At 35.4% G+C, this 20,783-nt stretch overlaps 1 protein-coding gene across 11 annotated transcripts in view; it reads left to right on the forward strand.

Moving 5' to 3' along the window:
* The window catches only part of USP33 (ubiquitin specific peptidase 33), a 43,576-nt gene extending 28,170 nt beyond the window's left edge, over window positions 1-15,406 (forward strand). For 10 of the 11 annotated variants that reach the window (XM_052800481.1, XM_052800482.1, XM_052800480.1 and 7 more), the window contains 9 exons: window positions 472-517; window positions 1,255-1,435; window positions 2,702-2,828; window positions 4,857-5,026; window positions 6,392-6,473; window positions 9,063-9,171; window positions 11,082-11,184; window positions 11,946-12,014; window positions 14,415-15,406. In XM_052800481.1, the coding sequence (XP_052656441.1) occupies window positions 472-517; window positions 1,255-1,435; window positions 2,702-2,828; window positions 4,857-5,026; window positions 6,392-6,473; window positions 9,063-9,171; window positions 11,082-11,184; window positions 11,946-12,014; window positions 14,415-14,572 (1,045 nt within the window). In that variant the 3' untranslated portion in view covers window positions 14,573-15,406. Of the gene's footprint in view, window positions 1-471; window positions 518-1,254; window positions 1,436-2,701; window positions 2,829-4,856; window positions 5,027-6,391; window positions 6,474-9,062; window positions 9,180-11,081; window positions 11,185-11,945; window positions 12,015-14,414 lie in introns of all 11 variants that reach the window. The other variant, XR_008237075.1, reaches the window with a different exon arrangement.
* The last annotated feature ends 5,377 nt before the right edge of the window (window positions 15,407-20,783 follow it).

The raw sequence follows: 20,783 nt of genomic DNA on the forward strand, positions 1-20,783 counted from the left end.
CTTTAAATACTACAGAACCAAGAAACAGAAGTGGTCTGAAGACTGCTCAAAGCCCTTTATGGAAAAGGAGTGTTATTCCTTGCTATATAACTGGTGATCTGCTGTGGGTAATTTCTTAAGAAACCAACTGAGTTTATTTTTGTTTCTCTTTGCTGAATAATCAGCTTTTACGAAGCTTAAAGTTCTTTCCTTTATGCTAAGAGAAACTGTTAGCTAGATGGAACTTGATTATCTGTACTTGCTGCTTTGAATTTTTCAGCAGTACAGATTGTCTTTTCTTCTGAAGCGTCATTGTTTGTATCATTTTGGCTACTCCGTGTCTAGTCTACATTCCAGAAATATTTTGGGTTTAGTAATGTAATGTTCAGCTTAAGACTTTTGCTGATCTAGCACAATAAAATAAAACCTTTTCAGAACTAAGTATTGGTTGTTTTGATTTGTTTTGGTTTGGGTTTTTTTTTCTTTGCTTAGGTTAAGAAATGGAGTGAAATTCTGCAAAGTGCAAAAATTTCCCGAGGTACTGTTACTGCATGCACTTTAAAGCACTTTTTTTGCATGATTAGGAATGTGGTAAGACTAATGAGTTGCATGGAGTAAATTGTTTTTATAATGTTATATGGTGAAAGCATATCTTCATACTGACATTTGTTTTAAGAATGTGAGCAATGTTTGATTATTCACCCTGTAAGAAAACGAATGTTGTACATGAAAACTAAAGTTAGAAGAATGGGGTTTTTCTATGTTGTTACTGTCAGCCTGCAGAACTTACTTATACTGTAGATCATAGAATTAAATACCACACCAGACTGGAAATCTTTTGTATAAGTAATGCTTGTAACTTCACATTTTAAAAGTAATCCAATCTTATACTTCAAAACATGAGTTGATAGCTGCAGTAATCAGGAAGAATTAATGTCCCTCGTAACAAGATTGTGCAATAGGTGCATTTAGGAAGAGAAAAGGTATGTTCGTTGCTGCATCAGTGTTAGTAACTGTTCAGGACTGGGGTTTTTATACTGTCAGTAAGATAAGTCTTTGATAATTACAAATTCATTTCTAACTCCTTGAGCTGCAATTGATTTAAAAAAGAAAAAAATCTGTGGAACACAGCGCTTGTGATAGTTGCCTCAGGCCATAGAGAAAAGTGATCCTTTTGGGACAATAAAAGGAAAAGATGGCATGCACAGTGCAGTTATTAAATATCGAATAGTAGCATGTATAGTTCTTGCGTGAATCTGTCGATCCTTCTTACAGATATTGTGCATTCATCTCAAAAGATTTAGACATGAACTTATGTTTTCCACAAAAATTGGGACCCATGTGTCCTTTCCCTTGGAAGGCCTTGATCTTCAGCCTTTCCTTGCAAAGGACAGTCCAGCTCAAATAGTGACTTATGATCTCCTATCTGTCATCTGCCATCATGGAACTGCCAGCAGTAAGTATGATGTTTGTTTTGTCTTTGCAGTTGATATTCACATCAGCACTTCTGTTTAAGGGTGATATCCATATACTGAAGGGTAAATAGAATAGCATTGGTAATTATAATGTGAAAGATAAATGCTGTGATTTTTACCTGAACCATAAGATGGCTTGCTCTTAAAGAGTTGACACATCTTTGAAATTGTATGGCATACTTAAATAAAATTGTAGGTCAAAAAAATTAACAGATCCTCAAATATTAAGTAAAAAACCTATATGCACTATTGAAAGTGAGCAGTATAAATGTACACATAATGTTACGTGCCAGTAGATGACCAGTTGATTGGCTGTTCTACACAGCTGCTGTTTGTCTAGAGTTTTGATGCTTTTTATGCCTTGCTTTTTAGTTCACAAAGCACCACAAAGATGCCAGTAATTTTTTAAAAATACGTTCTCTTGGATGATTGCTGCCAATTAACCCCCAAAAAGGCAGTAACTGCTATTTATGGTTAGTGATGAGTAGCTGAATAAAGGTCTTATTGCTATATGTCAAGCTCATTTCTGCCTAGGTGCTTCCAGTATTTGTAACATTTGGAAAATAAGAGAAAGAAAAGTTTGAAGCCAGAAACTTAATACATTTTTATAGAAGCTACCCACACCCTCATACTCCCCAGACTTGAGGTATCCATTGTTTAGATGAAGTTGTTTCCATTTTTTCTGGATGCTTTTTCATCTTCCATTTAGTGCTTGCTGAATGATGTTTCTCATAATCAGTTTAGTAGATATTTGATTATTTAAGTATTGGCAGTTGAATATGTATTTTAAAATAGTAATAATTTAAAATACATTATGAATAGTCTTCAAAACGCAGTTAAGTATGGTCTTGATATCATGTAGCTGTTACACATCTATGCTAATTTCTATTATAAAGCATACAAAGATTTGAAGAGTTCATTGTGGAAACTGATTAGGGTAAATTGTTCAGACAGTCTTACTCTGGTTTGACTATCATGGTTCAGGAGTGCATTAGTCAACAAGCTGCTTGAAGAGTTCAAGAGTATGCTGAAAGCGGTGTGCAACTTTCCACTAGCTGATAGAAATTCAGAAAAAAAAGCTGATCCTGAGCTTGAGAGAAGTTAATATCCAGATCGTGTCTGCTAGTGATTTAATATTTCTCCCATTTAAGACTTGCTTTTTTGGGACTTACTTCCTTATCATGTATTGCAGAGTAAAATGGGCAGCTCTGGACACTTTTTAATAACTCTTGCTTCTAACACTCTAGGTGGACATTATATAGCTTATTGTCGCAACAATTTAAATAATTTGTGGTATGAATTTGATGACCAGAGTGTCACGGAAGTATCGGAATCAACAGTGCAAAACGCAGAAGCCTATGTTCTCTTCTATCGGTAAGAAATAAAAAGTACGATCATACTCATATAAGTCAGGTACATAAATAACTTTTTAAGCAGTTGGGCAGCTTCCAGAAATTAGCTGCCCCACAAGAATTATAATGGAAGAATTGGACCAACCAGAAAAGCCTATGCTGGAGAGAGACTTAATCCTTCAGTTATGTCCTTAACACTTGCTCTGTCACTGCTAAAACACGTATGGATCTTAAAATTAAAATTAAATCTGCATAAATAAAGCATAGTAAGATGACTAGAAAGAGAACTTTAAGCAACTGTTAGAACTAGCCACCAATTACCTCATTTTCAATTAGAGGAAAGTAATTCTGCACAAGGGGAGGTTTTACACACAGACTCTTAACTGTTAGAGCTCTAAAGGGAATTGTGGAAAGTCTTTAGCAGATGGGATGTGTAACAGCAGAGGTTTTACTGTGTTGTAATCTAATTTCAGGGAATTTATAGGCTGGTCTTGTCCTGAAAGTTGAAATGAAAGGCGAGAAGTCATGTTATTATCATCTTCAGTCTAAGGAATTTTTGTACTTGAAATAATAAAAGTAACTTAACTCAATTTTCAAATTCTAAATTTCTGGTACTAAGATCAAATTTCCACTAGAAGTTGACTGCAAGATAGTTTGTGTCAGAGTTGCACAAGAAATAAGATGTGTTCTGAGAATGTTTTAACTTCCATTAGGAGCACTTGTACCTGCCACTGAGCTAAGCCTGAGTCTGACTCAGTAGGTCTTTTAAAAGGAGTGTGGAAGTCATATTGTATTGCCAAGAAAGAGCACTGTAGTCGATTGTGGGCAAACATATTAAAATAAATTATAAAATAATAGCATTCATAAAATTTGGTTTTAAAAAAGAATATACCCACAAAACACTACCACACACACAACATAGATGTTCTTTCAGCATTTTAGGAAGCTTAGAGGAGGTGTATGCATTTTTAAATTACAGCTGGAAAGTGAACTTACCTACTTGAATTTCATTTTCAGACCTTAAGGTTTTTGTTAAATAATTTTGATCTGAATTTAAACAGGTAATGTATTTTAATTGGGTTCATAGCATTTGTTTTTTCTTACTCTTTCAGTCTTGTTTTGCTATACTATAAATAGCCTTGTTGCTATAGCCATTAGGTCTACCTGAAACTTTTCTATCAGCTATTTGAGTCAACTTTGAGCCCATAAATTAACTGAGGTGGCCCAGCTTTTGCGTGATGCTGAGTCAAGTTTCAGGTCAGAGTTTTGGAGGATGGAATGAATGGTTCAAACCTGCTTTTGGAGAAGAGAGATTCTATTCAATCTAAAAACAGGAGAGCAGAGATACTTCCAGCTGGATGGCAACAACAGGCTCAATGAGAAAAGTAGGGGGATACAGGAAATGTAGGGGAATTACCCAATCTACTTACTGTTCAGCCTTACTTCTGAAGGTAAGTAAGGAACATCTGCCCAAGGAGTACTGCTTGCAAAACTTTAGCTCAAAAGACGCATAGAGGAAATGGGCAGATGGGCAGACCCTTATCTCCTTCTCCTGTGGTAGTAATCACCTCTGCAGTATAGTCTGCTGTCTCTGTTGCAGTCCAACTATTTGCTTTCTCAGGCTGGTGGGTTGAATGGGAACTGTCAGGGATCTTTTGAGTTGTTGAACAAAGCAGGCAAAAGTTTTCTTGTGAGCATGATAACACCTGTGCCATGGCTTGTCAGAACTAGGGACAAGCATAGGTTTAACAGAGCAAGTAGTCTCTGCTGCCCTTCCCTCTCTGTACTAACTGTGCTGACTCTTGTGACACATGGTTCTGTAAGGAGATAGTCTAGGTTCCTGCCACTTGTTTAGATGGTGGCTCTGGCTGTGTGTAAAAGGTGCAAGTTTTTCACATGTTAAGTCAACTGCTTTGTGCTAGTAGAACTTTGAAATATAGACATGGCCCAGGTAATTTACTTGAAAGTACTGCTTTCTTTTCACAAAGTAAATTATCTGCACTGTACACAAGGATATATATTTGTTTAATGATTTCTATTTCGGTAATAGAAAGAGCAGTGAAGAAGCACAGAGAGAGAGACGGAGGATCTCAGGTCTACTGAATATGATGGAACCAAGTCTTCTGCAGTTCTATGTTTCCAGACAGTGGTTAAATAAATTCAAGACTTTTGCAGAGCCAGGACCAATTTCAAATAATGACTTTCTCTGTATGCATGGAGGTGAGACTGTAACTGAGTATCATTTAAAAAGGATTTGTCTGTCGACTAGTAGCTATACAGGGATGTACACTTGTTTTAATTAAAAAGGGATTTGAATATAGTAAGTTCATATTATAAGTTCTATAACTTCTTCGGTAAATTAGAACTGTAACTTCTAAGTAAATTATTTCTGTCATTTTAGTAGCTAACTAGTTGGAAATGATGCTGTGTGAAGTTCTCCTAATTTTTTTTTTCTTTTCTTTGCACATTTGATTTTGTTTATAAGCTTTCTTGATTCTTAGCAAGGAACAGTTTGGCTTATCTGCCTGCTTCCTAAACATGTATATTCCATTTTTAAAAATCCTGTCACTTTATCATCATCCTTAATACTTTGGTCTGCCAATCTAAATCTTTTTCTCAGCTACATGCTAGAAGCAACAAGAAGGTTTGAAAGCTGCGGAACAAGAAATTGGTCTGATACAGAGTATCTAGTGCATAGCAGTGTGAAAATAGAGTAGTAATTCTGTATATTTTGTACAGGAGCATAAAAATTTTGCATTGTGCTAGATGTTAATAAGAATGAGAGAATTACATTAAGCAAAACATATTTGGGGAAATATCCATATTTGAGTGCTAACATTCCAATAAATCATTACTATGTGGTGGTGTTATACCTATTTTCTAATAAAAAATACAGCTGTATTAGATTAGCAGTTAGAGGTGCTGCCCCTGTTGCTGAACCAAACTTTTAATGTGGGAATATTGTGCCCCTGTAGCAATTTGCAAAGTGTGTACATGTGAGCCGTTGTGGCTGTGGCTTTCCTTTTGCGCAGGGTTACAGCAGATGACTCTCGTACAAGTGCCCAAACTCTTAGATTTTCCCTATTCAAAAGAATTCCTGCATAGCACATTGCTGCTTACCATGTGCTTCAACTCAACGCTTCTAATTCTGCAAGCCCCTCTATTTCTGCCTTGCTCAAAATGTCACTACTTTCAAGCGTTTGTGTTTGAAGCAATTAAAAAAGGTCTATAGCAAATAAGTGAATATTGAATAGACGGTTTGCTAATATGTTTACATGCATAAACAAATTATTTAATCACTCTTTAACATTCTAATTGAATAGCTTAAGCATTTTGCGATCAGTATCTAAAAAGGATTCTAGCCCTTTAATTTTAATCTTTCATGTAGTTGGCTTCTACTTTTAATGAACTTTTCAGCCTCATAGAAGACCAGAATTAGAGTGGTCTCTTTAAATATAGTAATAGATTATACTGTGGTAAAACTTGTTTCACACAATTTCTCTGAGTTCATTGAAAGGTTCTGGGTTTTATTTTTTTATTTAGAGACCTCTAACTATTTTGTTGTTGTTGTTGTTGCTTCTGCAGGTGTTCCTCCACACAAAGCTAACTTCATAGAGGACCTAGTTGTAATGCTACCTCAAAATATATGGGATAATCTGTATAGCAGGTAAGTTTTGTACTGTAACTGGAAAAAAATCCAGTGATTCAGTTTGAGAGCAAATGTGCCAAGCAGCACAGGCTTTAGAATTAGTGGCTCAGAAAAAAAAATAAATACTCTAGGCACAAAGCTAAGTGAAGGGATTGCAAACGGCCAATTTATGTAATTTGCTTGTGCAAAGTAATGCTAAAAGCCTACAGAAAGTAGTGTGTTACTGGGATAATACTTGAGTATTAAACCAATAAACATGTATGGTATGTACAAAATGACACAAAGTAGGTCAGCAAAAGTACGCTTTGCAAGAGGTATTTTGAAAGACCTCTCTGTAGCAGCTTCCTGTTCTCTTGTTGGCTTGAGACAGCTTTTCTTTTATGTTGGCTTTGAATCCATAGCCTCAGCTGCCAGTACTGCTTCAAAATAACTTATATCTAAGCATTCCTTATAACTACTCCACACTTTTTAATGTAGATCAGGTTTAAGTGCTCACTTATAAAGGAGGGATTCTTACAAGTTTCTCCTTTTAAAGTAACAAAGAGCTGCATAAGAGCTTTGTTGATGACCTTAAGGACTCTGTATGGCACTTGCATTAAATGTTTTTAGCTGTTGATTTTCTGCCACCTAAGCACTATAGCTAAAGGGTTGGGATTTTTTTCTTTTAAAGTTTCAATGGACACAAATGAAAAATAGAAACAATTTCCAGCTTATTTCCACTTTCCTAGATGTACTGAATTTTTCTTCCAACCAACAAAGACATTATCCGTTTTCTGTATGCAGAGTTTTTTGTTACATCTGAAGGAAAATGTTTTTAAACCTCTCATTAATTTCCCTTCTCTATTAACTTTTTTAACAAGATGTCAAACTTCAATCATTTGTTAGAAAAGTATAAGTCCCAGAGATGATGGGGTCCTCCAGATTTTTAGAGTAATCTACTAGGTAGAAAAGAGGTATGAATTGTTACTGCTAAACATTTGTCTGTTCTGTCTGGCTTCCTCTGGCACATGCACCCTTCAATATAGAGTAGTTCTGAAGCAACCATGTTTTGCTTTTTGTCTTGCTGTTATCTGGGAATTATGGGAGAGTACCGTGGCTGCAGTGGTTAAGAATTTAGGGTGAGGAAGCCAAATATGGTGGAAGCTGACTTTTAATGAGATAGCATTAAGGAAAAGGAGATACTCGTCTGGAACGCCAGTTGCCAGTCCATGTCCCAATTATTTTGCTGCTCATGTGGCACTACTCCTTTTCAATTCCAAATTCAGAGTTGCTTCACAATAATATAGTATAATCCATACTTGACCTATTTTAGTTAAAAACTTGTGAACTGATCAGTGCAGTCTAAAGACAAAGTGTCATCTTCAGAGGTGCAATTTAAGTGGTAGGTGACCATTTTATGAAACATATGTCTTTGTTAAGTTGGGATGATTGAGTATATACCAAAAAACTTGTATATCCAAGTGCTGTTGGACTGAAATAATGCTTTAATTTTCAGTTAAAATACAACACTTCTGTATTTGGGGGGGGGAGCACCCCAAATTATTTTTATGGACTGACAAACATACAAGTCTAAAAGCGGAAAAAAAAGCAAGTGCCTTCAATGGCAGAATTTTGTTTAATTTTTTTCACTAAGTAAACAATTATTTTTAACTCTTGCTTAAGTACTTTCATATTTTGAACTTTAATTCATGTTGCTATACTTAGGAGAACTCTCTTTTATCTCATTTAATGTAAGATTTTTTGAATAAAATCTGAAGTTCTAGAAGAGAAACAAAATTGGAAGAGAACACAGCTCTGACAAAAATAATTATTAAACTAGGAAGTAGAACCTGGAATATCCTTATCTTGATGTATATTTTAACCTGACCTTTCTGTTGTAGTAAATGCATCTCTTAAGGCTGCTAGTCATTCAAGAATATATTCTTTATCCGGCTTCTAGTTTCCAGGCTAGCAAATGGTGCCCATGTTTATAGTGATACATATATACACACACACATGCACACCACACACATATATACACACAGACATACATCTCTCTCTATATATATATCTATCTCCTGTACTTCTCAGTAACAGTGCCCCTGAAGACTTCCATGTATGCTGTTCCACAGAAGGAAAATACGGAGGGGAGGGTCATGGAGAATAACTTTTTAAGAGCAAAACAATAAACAAGTTTGGAGGCTGATGTCAGGGAGGTTGCAAACTGATGAAGAGCCTGCAATGGAATCGAGGAACATGTTTAAGAGAACTGTCTGGAACATTTCCATATTCTGTTTCTTAGAGTTCCTTAATAAAATCACACATGGTGTGTATATAACAGAATACTTGCTCACTGACATGTTCTTCCCGTAGTAACACCTTTTCAAGTATGTGATACAGCAGAGTTTGAGATAGCTTTAGTCAGAACTTGGAAGATGGTTGTGTCTTAGGACAGAGTACAAAATATTGCTAGGAAAACACATGATGGCATTTGTGGATCAGTGAGACTAGTATGTATCAAACTTCTGTTACATATTATAAGAAGCTGACACTTGTGATGTCTACAGGTGGATGATCTTTTTACATGGTATTTTCCCCAAGGTTAATGGTTTTTTACTTTTACTGCAGGTATGGAGGAGGACCAGCTGTTAACCATCTGTATGTTTGTCATACCTGCCAAATAGAGTCTGAAAGAATTGAAAAAAGAAGGAAAAATGAATTGGAAATGTTTATTCGGGTAAAAAAGTAAACACTTATTCATTCTGCTTTTTGACATCACCTGATATTCATGACTTGACTGAAGGGGTTACCAGAAGTGCATGAGTGATACCTGTAACAAATGGACTTTATTAAATGTCTGTATACCTATATAGAATCCCTTCTTTCCTGTTGGCAACAGTAATGTTCTTGTGATATCCCAGATAACTGTTTATATGGAAATGTACTTGGAGAAAATATTTAATGTGTTTCTTAAATTGCTTTTTTATAGTATGGAAATAGAGTGCAGCCACATGAGCAGTTGTTCTTTCTACACTGCCAGTGATCTGGTTATGTGCAATCTGATAAGGTTTAAGTGCAATAATATTGTGCCAGCAAAAGGTTAATCATAATCTTTATCTCTAGTTCTAACTTTAAAGATATCATTAGAGACATAAACAAACATAAATAATTCAGTGTGAAGTAGATACCTTAGTATTGTAATGGATCTGTAAAATTAGTATCAAGCAGCTACTATATTTTCCATGAGTTAGAGATTTATGTGCATGAGTCTGGTAAAATAACTAGTAGTAATGATTTTGTAATTCTTAAACCAAAAATGTGCTTTGAAGTTTTCAGTGAAAATAAATGCAGAGATATTGGAGTCCCAATTCTGCTATCTTAATCCCTCATGAGAGGGAGGAAAATAGAATTGCAGATGTTCTTTCAGTTCTATCTGTGCCTTAATCACACTTCAGAGATTGTGTCAGCTTTTCCGTGTTTTAACTGCTATTTAAACTTCTTAGTAATTTATTTTTCTTTAGTCTGGGTTACCACTGGATAGTAATTATTATTAACAACATTGAGTGAACCTCATTTGCTTTTGTGATCAGTATTTTTCTAGCATAAACAATGATTATATGTGCACCATTGTGCAAGTATTGTTACTGGTTATCAGACAGAAAATTCTGTTGTCCTCTATAATGATTGCTTTAGGGAATGATTGCAAAACTTTCTCTTTCTGAAACCTTAGGAAGTTGCGTTGATGCTTTAGGTTCATGGCTTCAAGGTGGAAATATAACTATATTATTACACAGCTAAAAGATAAAGGTTTTAAAGGTTTAAGTGACTTTTTGCATGTTCTTAATAACATTGTGAAAAGATCTGCACTCTCTGAAAAAGAATAAAATGTTAAACTTCCAAAAATTTTAATTATAAAAAAAATCTTTTTTACAATGATAGAAACAAATTTATTTAAAGATTCTTTACTTAGCTGGTTTTTGTAATTTATAGTCACTTACATTGCCTTGCAACAGAAACTCAGAAAACCATGATGTGGTGGTTTTTTGTTTTGTTTTGTTTTAATTCTAAAATAGTAGGAACAAAAAACATTTCATGTTTTTTAAACTGAAGCAAAGAAAAGTCATGAAAAGTCCCAGTGCATTAGTTCACCATGCCTTGCTTGGAATTGTCCTGGCATCTGTTCAAAGTATTAGGGCAAAAACCAAACATAGATGAAGATATAGTTCATCACACAAAGAACCTTCCATAAAATTATGGAGCAAATCTTTCAAAACACAGTTTTGTTTTACTTTACAAAAACAAGTTTTCTGCTTGCTTTTGCTACTTGAAAGTTCAGCCTTCACAGTAATTATCCAGTGGTGTCTGATGGGTAAGCACTTGTGCTTAAGAAGAACTTGTTGCTGTTTTCAGGAAAAAATAAGTAAATTCTCAAGTAAAGAATAAATCATCTTTTAATACGAAGACTACCACTACATCAAAATCTCACCTTGGGAATTCACCAGGTGTTTACTGTTCTGATGGTCAGTAGTTCTTTAAAATGTTCTGTAGCAGTGTAATATTATGCTGTTAATAATTGCAGTGGTTAAAAGAATTCAGTAGTTTAAAGAAAAAAGACAACAGAAAAACACGGCTTCTTTTTCCTTTCAGCTTAATAGAGCATTCCAAGAAGAAGAATCTCCATCAACATTTTACTGCATCAGTATGCAATGGTTCAGAGAATGGGAAGGGTTTGTGAAGGCTAAAGACAGTGGTAAGTTGTGCTCCATTTCAAATTATGGGTAATCTTTTCTTTTTTTGTTGTCAGGTAGTGGTACTGTTTCTGCTTTGGTAGAAGGCTGTAGGAAAAACAGATAGAGAAGGCAACAAAAGCTCTTAAAATAAACATGTAAGACACGGGTTTTATAGGTTACTAATATATCCAGGAACCAAATGACAGAATATAGTCAAATAATTCACACGAATGGATAATGGCATAGTTGTGGAAAGTATGTTGCTTGTTTGCAGAGGGTTTGCTGTTAGCAGCAGCAGGAAATTTGGATCTAAGTACAAGGGGGGATAGATTTTGCTGTGCAAACTGATAGATAATGTTATGGCTTCTGGAGGAAAGGTGACCTCACTGTCACAACCTAAACTCATAGATAACTGAGTAACAACTATAATAATATTACTGTAGCCTACTTTAGGTGCCTCTAAAGTTTTGTAATGGAAACACTGATAAAATGTTTTACAGTCTTGTCAGAGTCTGCACTAGGACAATTTTGCTAGGGGTAAGAATTAGGATTAATTTGTGTCTTATGTTGCTTGAAGACTTGCTGTAATCATGAATGCTTTGAAAAACTTTCTCTTAATTAAAATTCTGATTATCTTTTAAAAACTTAGAATGTACTGTTAAGCAGTACAATAACAAGCAGTAAACAAACGAACTACTTCTCCTTCCATTTGAAAATAGAACCTCCAACCTGCCACTTGTTTTCAGCTCTCCCAATTTTAATCATATTTCTGTTACACTAGATCCTCCTGGTCCTATTGATAATGCTAAGATTGCAGTAACAAAATGTGGAAATGCTGTTCTAAAACAAGGTAGGTGTCCAATGTTGATGCAGCTTTGGGCTCATGTATTTGCTGAAGTTTGGAAAATTTATTATGAATTCTTTTTTTAACTGTTATTGTAAAATGGCAATTCCTCGTGAATCTGTGTTGTGTGCATTTAGGGGGGACCAGCTTATTCTTAAAATAAGAATTAGTATCTGCAATAGACTAATCCAAGTGCAGATGAGAGTGTAGAAGGAGGTGCAGAGTAACTTTAAAATGGTGAAAGTGTGCTTTGGCTGTGTATCACTTGGATTGATTTGGGTTTTCTTAATGTAAATTGGGAGATGCTTGGCTTTTAGACTGTGTCATATAACTGTATGTAGTCATTTGAATCCTGAAACCTAATTTGAATTGAGAGCTACTTCTGACAGAGGGAAAGAAACCACAGTAAGTAAAACCTGTTGCTCATTTTTCTGCAAGTTGCTTGCCACTGTACATTGCAAAAACTACTCTAGCATGCAAAGATACAGGGTTTTTTATTATTCTTCACAGTCAGATGCTTAATACCATTTATCTGAAATTGGTAGGTACAGAGAAAAATATTCTAATATGGCCTCCTTTATGAAGACTTTAGACTTCCTATGAATATTTAAATTCATTGTAGCTTAGCTTAAAAAAAAAAATTGAAGATTAAGATTAACATTTATTTAACTGGATTTTTTCCCAGTTTAACTTAATGCCTCAGCTACAGTGGACCTACCAATGGCAGTTCACTGGAGGCCACTAGGCCCTGCGTAAACCTCACCAATTGTAAAATGTGAAGAGTATATTTAAAAAAGAATGAGTTCTTGCACTCATGAGTTTTGCAGTACATTTTAATGATTTAAGCGCTAATGTAGAATTGAAATACAAGGTATAAAGCATCTGACTGATGTGTAGCAAAAAAAAATGAATCCTTTTAGAATCAATAATTGATAGCAAATTAGCCAGTTGTTGACTTACCTTCAGCTACACTGATTCAAATTAGAACTTGGGTAGAAATGATGATGAATAGGCTGTGGAAACTTTGTCTCATAAGTCATGAGAGAAGAGGTGGGAGTGCCACTAAATAGTGTACATTATTACATATTTCTGTGATCCTGATCCTAGTGCATTAGTTCACAGTGCCTGTTTGGTTAAACCTGACCGTTAGAAGAGCCGGAATCTGGATAAGGGGGTGAAGATCTACTCCTGTGCCTAGAGAGATGGGAGTTGTTTTTTGAGAACCTGAACTTAAATGAGTAGAACTGAGGCATAACATCACTAGTACTGGCACAGGATCTGCATCGTGACTTCCAGATGAAGCTTTGCATGGTTGAGTTAGTGTAGGTAAACAAACATGCAGCTCTTTGTACCCTTCCTCTTTGGAAACTTTTTATACATAAAGTACAGTAATAGGCCCACTGGAGCAGGTGGTGAGGACAGAAAAGTACAGGAGGTAGGGGGAGAAGTCCCCTTGTTATGGTGCTGCGGTTTGTTTGTTTGTTTGTTTGTTTGTTTGTTTTTAAGCAGGAAGGTGCTGAAATTAGGCTTAACAAGACAAATTAATAGTATCTAATAAGGATGTTGGTCAAAACTTGCTGCAGGGCAGGTTTTTAATGAGTTGCTTAAAGAAGAGGGAGTTTATTTTGGTAGAACAAAAGTTTGTTCTCTCTGCCTAGGTTACTGTGAAGAAATCACTTCAAATGTATCAGGCAGGATCCTTGTGTTAAAACCTGGAGGGGCAATGTGCTGATGCTCCCTTGCCCTTTGCCACTATAAAAGGTTATGGAAAATCGGAAATGATTGTTGGATGCTGACTTGAGACAGGAGAGGGTCCTCTAGTCAAAGGAATGGAATGATAAGCAAAGACTTTAATCGGTGAATGAAAAGAAATCAGGCTGACATACAGGGAGCATTAGTGGGGCTGTTAATGTCCTAACAGTGGTTTCAATCTGGGGTTCTGAGAATTTCACCGTGGTTCTCACACTTCTATTCTTTACTATCAGTATTAATTTCTTTGATGAAACAAGAATCTTGAGTCCTTGAACTTTACTGTGTAATTGATGGGACTGCATGTCCTTATATTAATGAGAATCATTGTTTCCGGTGGACCAAGAGCTACCAGTTGTCATCTTTATTAATAAATATCAGATAAGATGTTTATCATAGAACTTTCATGTGTTTTATGCTTGAGGTATGTTAACTACTGGAAAATTTAGAGCAGGTAGTTGTAAGAATCAAGAAGTATAAAATTAACACAAAATATGTCATTGGGTTTGGCAGTTGGTGCAATACAAAGCACAAATTCAGCTTAAGGTTTTAAATTTGAGTCTATATTCTTTTTTCTTTTTGTATCTGTTATGGATTTCAAAGAAATCGTGAAAGAATTATTCTAAATAGTAATTAAAATTTTAAAAATGTTTTCAGGTGCAGATTCTGGACAAATATCTGAAGAAACATGGAATTTTCTTCAGTCAATCTATGGTGGAGGTCCAGAGATTATACTCAGACCACCTGTTCCTCCAGTAGAACCTGATATCTTGCAAACAGAGGAGAAGATTGAATTAGAAACTCATGGTCTGTAGCTCTTGAGAAAAATATGAACTTGTAAGGAGTCCAGCTTCCTTACAAAATGCCCAAAATACATTCCTAAAAGTTTTATTCTCCTATGTCTGGAGGCACAGCTCACTGGGCATTACATTAACTACAGAATAGTAAGTTGAAATATGTATTACAATTTGTTTAAATAGAGGCTGTTTCTCTGTTTTGGAAGGCATGTGGTTTGTACATTTTGGAGTGTTTGGTCAATGGAAAAAAATGTAATTCCTGAACTTTCTGGTATGAGTCAAAATCCTGTTATATCCTTAGACTTGAAAAATGGGGACAAATTTTAGAGATGTTCAATAACCCTTCTGATTCCTGATTGGGCTTCTGATATCTACAAACTTTTGCCTGTCTTAATTGTACAGTCTTGACAAGCCTAGGTATATGGGGAGTATATTTTAAATGGATTGCAATCAATGATAAAGAAAAAGGATTTTAATTTCCTAAATGCTCAGGAAAAAAATTCTCACTTATTTTGCACTGTAAGTATATGAAATGTGTAGTATATAACATCCAAATACTTATTGTATTTGAATGGATCAAACATAAGTGTAGACTGAATATTGTTTTAGTTAGCAAATGTCATAACTTATTACCTACTGAATTTTACATCTTATTATAGTCTTCTGTAACTCTCTATAAACCTGGCTAGTGTCTTTAATAGTATATGTGACAAAAAGATTTAGTCTTCTCTAGGGTAATGTTCGAGAGCATGAAGTGTGAAATGTAAAATGATTATGGACATGAGTGATATAAATTTCAGAAATTAAATTGTCTGGTCTCTTGAATTACATTCATAAAGAGTTCCATTTGAAGGATTTTATTGTATTGTTAAAAATTTTCATTGGCATGATGACCTATAATGTCAGAAGCTGGATAAAGTGTATATATTGCAAAACTTTACTGAATGATTCATATTGGAATGCAGAATGGCACTTGCTCTTGTTTTTGCCTGATATTGTTACCAAATAAGCAGCATTATTCAAGGCTGGATCAATAAAAAAAAAAAAAAATTAAACTGGAAGAGGCGGGGGGGAAAGCTTTCTTAAACGTTTTTCATTTATTACATCAATACAAAAACTTTTGAAGTAATGCTGTGGTACTGCTGTTACACCCACATAACTATATTTCTTGACCACTTTATGTTTAGGCAATGATGTTGACAGTTCTAGCTCCAAAGTAAGAAAATGCTGACATAACATTCTTCTGGATAATTTTGTATCTAGTATAAAATCAAACTGGTTTTGAACTTTGTAAACCACTTAAAGCCATTATGGTTAAAAAGCCACCTAAAAGAGTCCTAGAGAAAGTGTCCTCTAACCTTAAGTACTTGCTAATGTGCCATGTAGGAGTCAGTTCTGTCTGAATGTAAATCCCAGTATTTTCCTCAGCCTACCTGAGAAAAACTAGAGCTAAAACACAGCAGTGCAATGATTATATGTCTGGTACATAAGGAAAACATTTTTCAATTTTAAACTGTATTGCAGGTAACTCTTGGCCACCCTGTTAAGTTTCTGAGCTTTTATGTAAGTGTTCTTCTTTAAATTCCAGAGGAGATCATGGGACATTGGCAGCTGAGAAGCCTTGCATGTACATCGGTGTATATGTAAAAAAACACTGAGCAGAGACTTTTAATGTCTTGACAAGGCATTTGGACAATTTTATATTAGTAGATAAGGCAACTTGAAGTTAATATCAAGTTACCCCTGTATCTACAAGGTAAACACATCAGTTACTACTACAGGCTTGTCTTACTTATTAAGGTAAAGTTAACTTGCTTATGAACAGTCAATAGTTACTTGCTGACTTTGGCCTGTGTAAGGCTGTTCTAACTTTCCACCTCCAGTTTTGTCCTTTTTTCATATTAGGGTGATGAAACTAAACTTGGATTTATACTGTCTTATTTTAACTTTTTTTTTTTTTTTGCTAAGGTTTTATCTCATTTAAGCTATTCTTAAGGTTCTCTAACATACTAAAGCTAAATAGCAATGAATAGGTCTGCATACTTTAGGAAGAATTTTTCCTACATGATGTTCTTAATTGGAAACCTGGGAAATATTTTTTTTTGGTTAAAGCACTGTATGGTGGTCAGGTTTACCAATTTATTCAATGTTTTCATTAATAATCTGGATGGTGAAACAGACTGCCCCTGTAAAACTTGCAAGAGAAAAATGGATTGAGTGTTAGGGACACCAGCTTGTTGGGGAAATGAAGCAGTTCTGTGCTAAGTATTCTGGGTATTACAGCAGATCAGACTAAGAGTTAAAATCCAGTGATACCAAAACAAAACCTGTTCCGGGTAATAGTAACAAAAGCATCAGATGTGAGGCACAGGAGGTAATTATTCTGCTCTACTTGGTGCTGTGCTGCTTGTGAGAACTCATCTGTACTGTTCCCAATTTTGGATGCTACATGATGATAAATACAAGTTGAGGTTATTTCAGAGAAGAGCAACAAGACTCAGTGTTGAAAATGAAGTTGTTCTCTCACTTAAAAGGATGCTGAAGGTGCAACACTTCCAATGTGGAGATAATTGGTGGATAACAGTGAACAATTTTTCCTAGATGAGTAGGGATATTTGCCTCAGCTTTAGCAATGGTGACTTGTGCTGGGTTTAGGTAGCCTATTAGAAATCTAGAAATCTTCTAGCAGTTTTGCCAGTCTTTTCCACTGGGTTTCTGGGAATCCATAGTCAAACATAGTCTTAAACTTTGATGCACATAGATCAGTAACAAGACACTTAAAACTAGCAGAGTTTGTGAAATGCCTCTGTCACTGCAGTAAAAGGCATCTTCACACTACAACTGTTTGTCATGCTTTAAAAAAAAAAAAAAAGAAATCTGGAGTTTGCAGAGATGAAATAGATGTGTTTGTGTTTAAGACAGTTCCAAAGGGATGACTGTCTTGCTTTTAGCCCTTTGAGAGCTCTACAAGAGATTTTATGCCACAGAAATGGAAGTAGCCTTTTAAAGTAAGACAGTGTGGGAGAACTCCCGATGGATGGCTTGTGTATGCTGGAGGGAAGGCAACAATTCAGAGAACAGGTAAAGGAGAAGCCTTTACTGTGAAGAGCTGTCTGATTTGCAGCAGAGAAAGAATGCATCTCGGCAAGGGGCTGTGGAAATTATTTTTTTCCATAAGCCTTTCACCAGACTATTTGGATTCTTTATTCGTTTGTTTCCAGTTGAGGAAACACAGCAATGTGTTTGGGTGCCAGGGAAGCTGTCATTTCAAGAAGGGAAAAATCCAGTGGAGTCCTTGTTTTAGGCCTGGGAATCTAGATTTGAGCTGTTAAAAGCCTGCTGTTCAGTCTGGTAACTTTAATCCTCTCTTCTGGAGAAAACTGCATGGGGGATGTGGGAGACTTACCAGTTCAAAGCTTGATTTCTCTAAATTTGTGAATTTTTTTTTGCAAGTAGTATAGCTAATTGTTCATCTGAACCCCCAACATCGAGGAGAGTGCTGCAGATACTGTGTGATGTAGCTAAACAGTGTAATTGGAGGGAAGAGATTAGTGGAAGAGCTATTGAGTTAGTAGTAAAATAAGGCACTTCTATAATATGCTTCAGAGGTGACAGCTAAGTAGTCCGTCTGCTTAATAAAGTAAATAAAAATGACCTGCTTGTTAGCTATAAAATTATCCCATGTTATACTTTTACTGACTTAAAGGACAGTCTCTTTCTTTCCTGTGGCTGGAACATTAGGAAATTAAGGAAGTTCTGAAGACAATTCTGTGATGCAAATTCATTGTTTAACTTGGGTAGTCCAGAAAGCTGTTTCTGCAAGTATAATCTAAATTAGTCCTGTGTCTAGGGATAGATATATAGAGAGATATATATAAATGCACATAATCTATTTCTCCAGTCTCTTAATTGAACTGTGGCTGGAGGCACTACAGTAATTATTTTTGGTTCTATGTTGGAATAGTGATCTTGAGTAGATACATCCAATAAAGGTTGTTTTCTGTTTTCAAATAGATAAATGACACTCAACTGACTGCTGTAATGAGTGTCAGCCTTCCCATCAGTAATGGCCTGAAAGTTTGCTAGGTAAGTTAGAGACTTCATACACTGTTCAAAAGCTGTATGAAGATAAGATGAAAAAGGGTAAAAGCTATTTTTTTTTAATTCATATCAGGCAGACTCAGAACCATTTTGATAACTCTATTTTATTTGAATACTATTGTCATTGTCAGCTGTTGAGCTGCCTGAATGCAGCAAAAACATGTTTTAAGGTATCTTCTAATATCTATTTGACAAAAACTGCTGTAGGGTAAGCCCTCTGTGGTGAGACATTACAGACCTGCCAAATCTGAATTCAAGGGAGAACAGCCACACCCGTTTTTGCTACCCATCCCTGACAGTGGTAAAGAGATCTTGCGTTTGAATCTGCTTTGTCTAGATATTGTGCTATGACTTACAAACCTACTGTATGCAGCTGGGTCAATGGAAGCTAATTTATTTAGGGTTTTTTATGTAATTAATCTATTTCTTCTCCCTGGCAATATCATATTTGATGTGGAAGTTCTCGTCTGTTTGGCTTTGCTCAGGAATCACAGTCATGTGGGAATGCTTACCATTCTATCAACAGAGCTGTGCTGATAGGAATTAACTTCTGACTAAGCTATCCAAGTAGAGATGTCAAGATTGGAGCTAACAAGTAGTAGTGCATTAGTCCCTACTCTGGAGGCTAGATGATGATGTACTCTTAGAAATCTGTCCTTCCAGCAGAGTGCAGCACTCGGTGACATCTGAAAGAATTTATATTTAGAGCCTTTTGTAAATTCCTATGGTCCCATATTTTGGTAAAGAGCCCCAAAGCAGGGTAATTTCATGTCAGTATCTGTTGAGTTAGTGGTATGTCCCACTGGCAGTGGGATATCAGCATAAAGTGTTAGAAGTATGTTTGGCTATAAAAATATATTATGTGGATGAAGCAGTTTTCATTGGTGGAGCAAAAGTTAAATATGCCCATTTAGGCCTGAATTTTTGCTATGAAATCTGGTGTAATTTGATGTGCTATGCTAATGCATTATGTAAGAATCCTGTTTCTCAGATTCAAAACTTATATAGTGATTGGCTTTTTCTAACACAACATATCCTAGGTTTTCTTAAAAGGACTAAAGCCAAGATGCTTCTTTCAAGTTAGTATTATAGGCATTTATTTATAATGATACTGCTAACATTTGATTTTTTTTTTTTGATTGATAGATTATCTTGTTATTCATCATGTAAGGTCATTTGGAAAAGCAAACCTGAGATGTGGAAAATTTACAGGAAAACTTACAGACTATCTGCTTAAAGGGGCAAGTGGTTGCTTCATATTTGCCATACAACTTTTTTATACTGAAATAAGAAAATTCTGTTCCATTTATTCCTTTTGAATTCCCTACATGCATCTGGCTTAGTGCAGTCTAAGCAGTTTTCTCACTGAAAACCTTTCAGCTCTTCATTTTGCCCAGGAAATGAGTAAAACAACTAGGCTTTTTCATTCTTCCAAACAGATGGCTTTCCTGGCTTCCCTCTCTACTTAAGCCATCCAGAGCTGACAATTAGTAGCAGGAAGCAAAATAAGAGTTCTAGATTTCTGAAGTGTCACAAAGACAGACAAATCACTTTCAGCATTATTTCACAGAAATTACCTGGTTGCAAACAAACTTGGCTTATATTAGCTTTCAAAATCTAAGCAGATTAGAAAACAGCCTTGTTCAGTAAGAAATTTGAAAGCGCTATTCTCATTAATGGTGAAAAGTATAACTTGGTTTCTTGAATATATTCTATAATATATATATCTGTTTAAAACATGTGACTTGTCTTAAGAATAGCTTCAGCCTAGCTTTCAGCCATTCAACAAAGTGACAAGGCTATTTCTCCATAAAAAGCAGCGTGAACACTGCCACACAGTAAGATAAAATGTCATCTGTTTATAATACATTTAATATTACAGATGTTTGCTTACAATAGCAGTCATGTTTTTCATAGAAAAGCTGGTATTATTTACTCTATCACGAAAGTTTTCTCTCTTCTAAATGTGTGTCAGCTGAGACATGCAGCTAGAAAAAGAAGGTCCATTTGTGAGATACATATCACTGATGTGTGTGATAGGTTTTATGGGTTGTTAGCGATACTACATGCCAAATCACTTGATGACAAGTTTCCTTATAAGGGTTGTAGATGGGTATATGTTTGGACT

The sequence above is a fragment of the Harpia harpyja genome, chromosome 11, assembly GCF_026419915.1.
Source record: "Harpia harpyja isolate bHarHar1 chromosome 11, bHarHar1 primary haplotype, whole genome shotgun sequence".
Lineage (NCBI taxonomy): Eukaryota > Metazoa > Chordata > Aves > Accipitriformes > Accipitridae > Harpia > Harpia harpyja.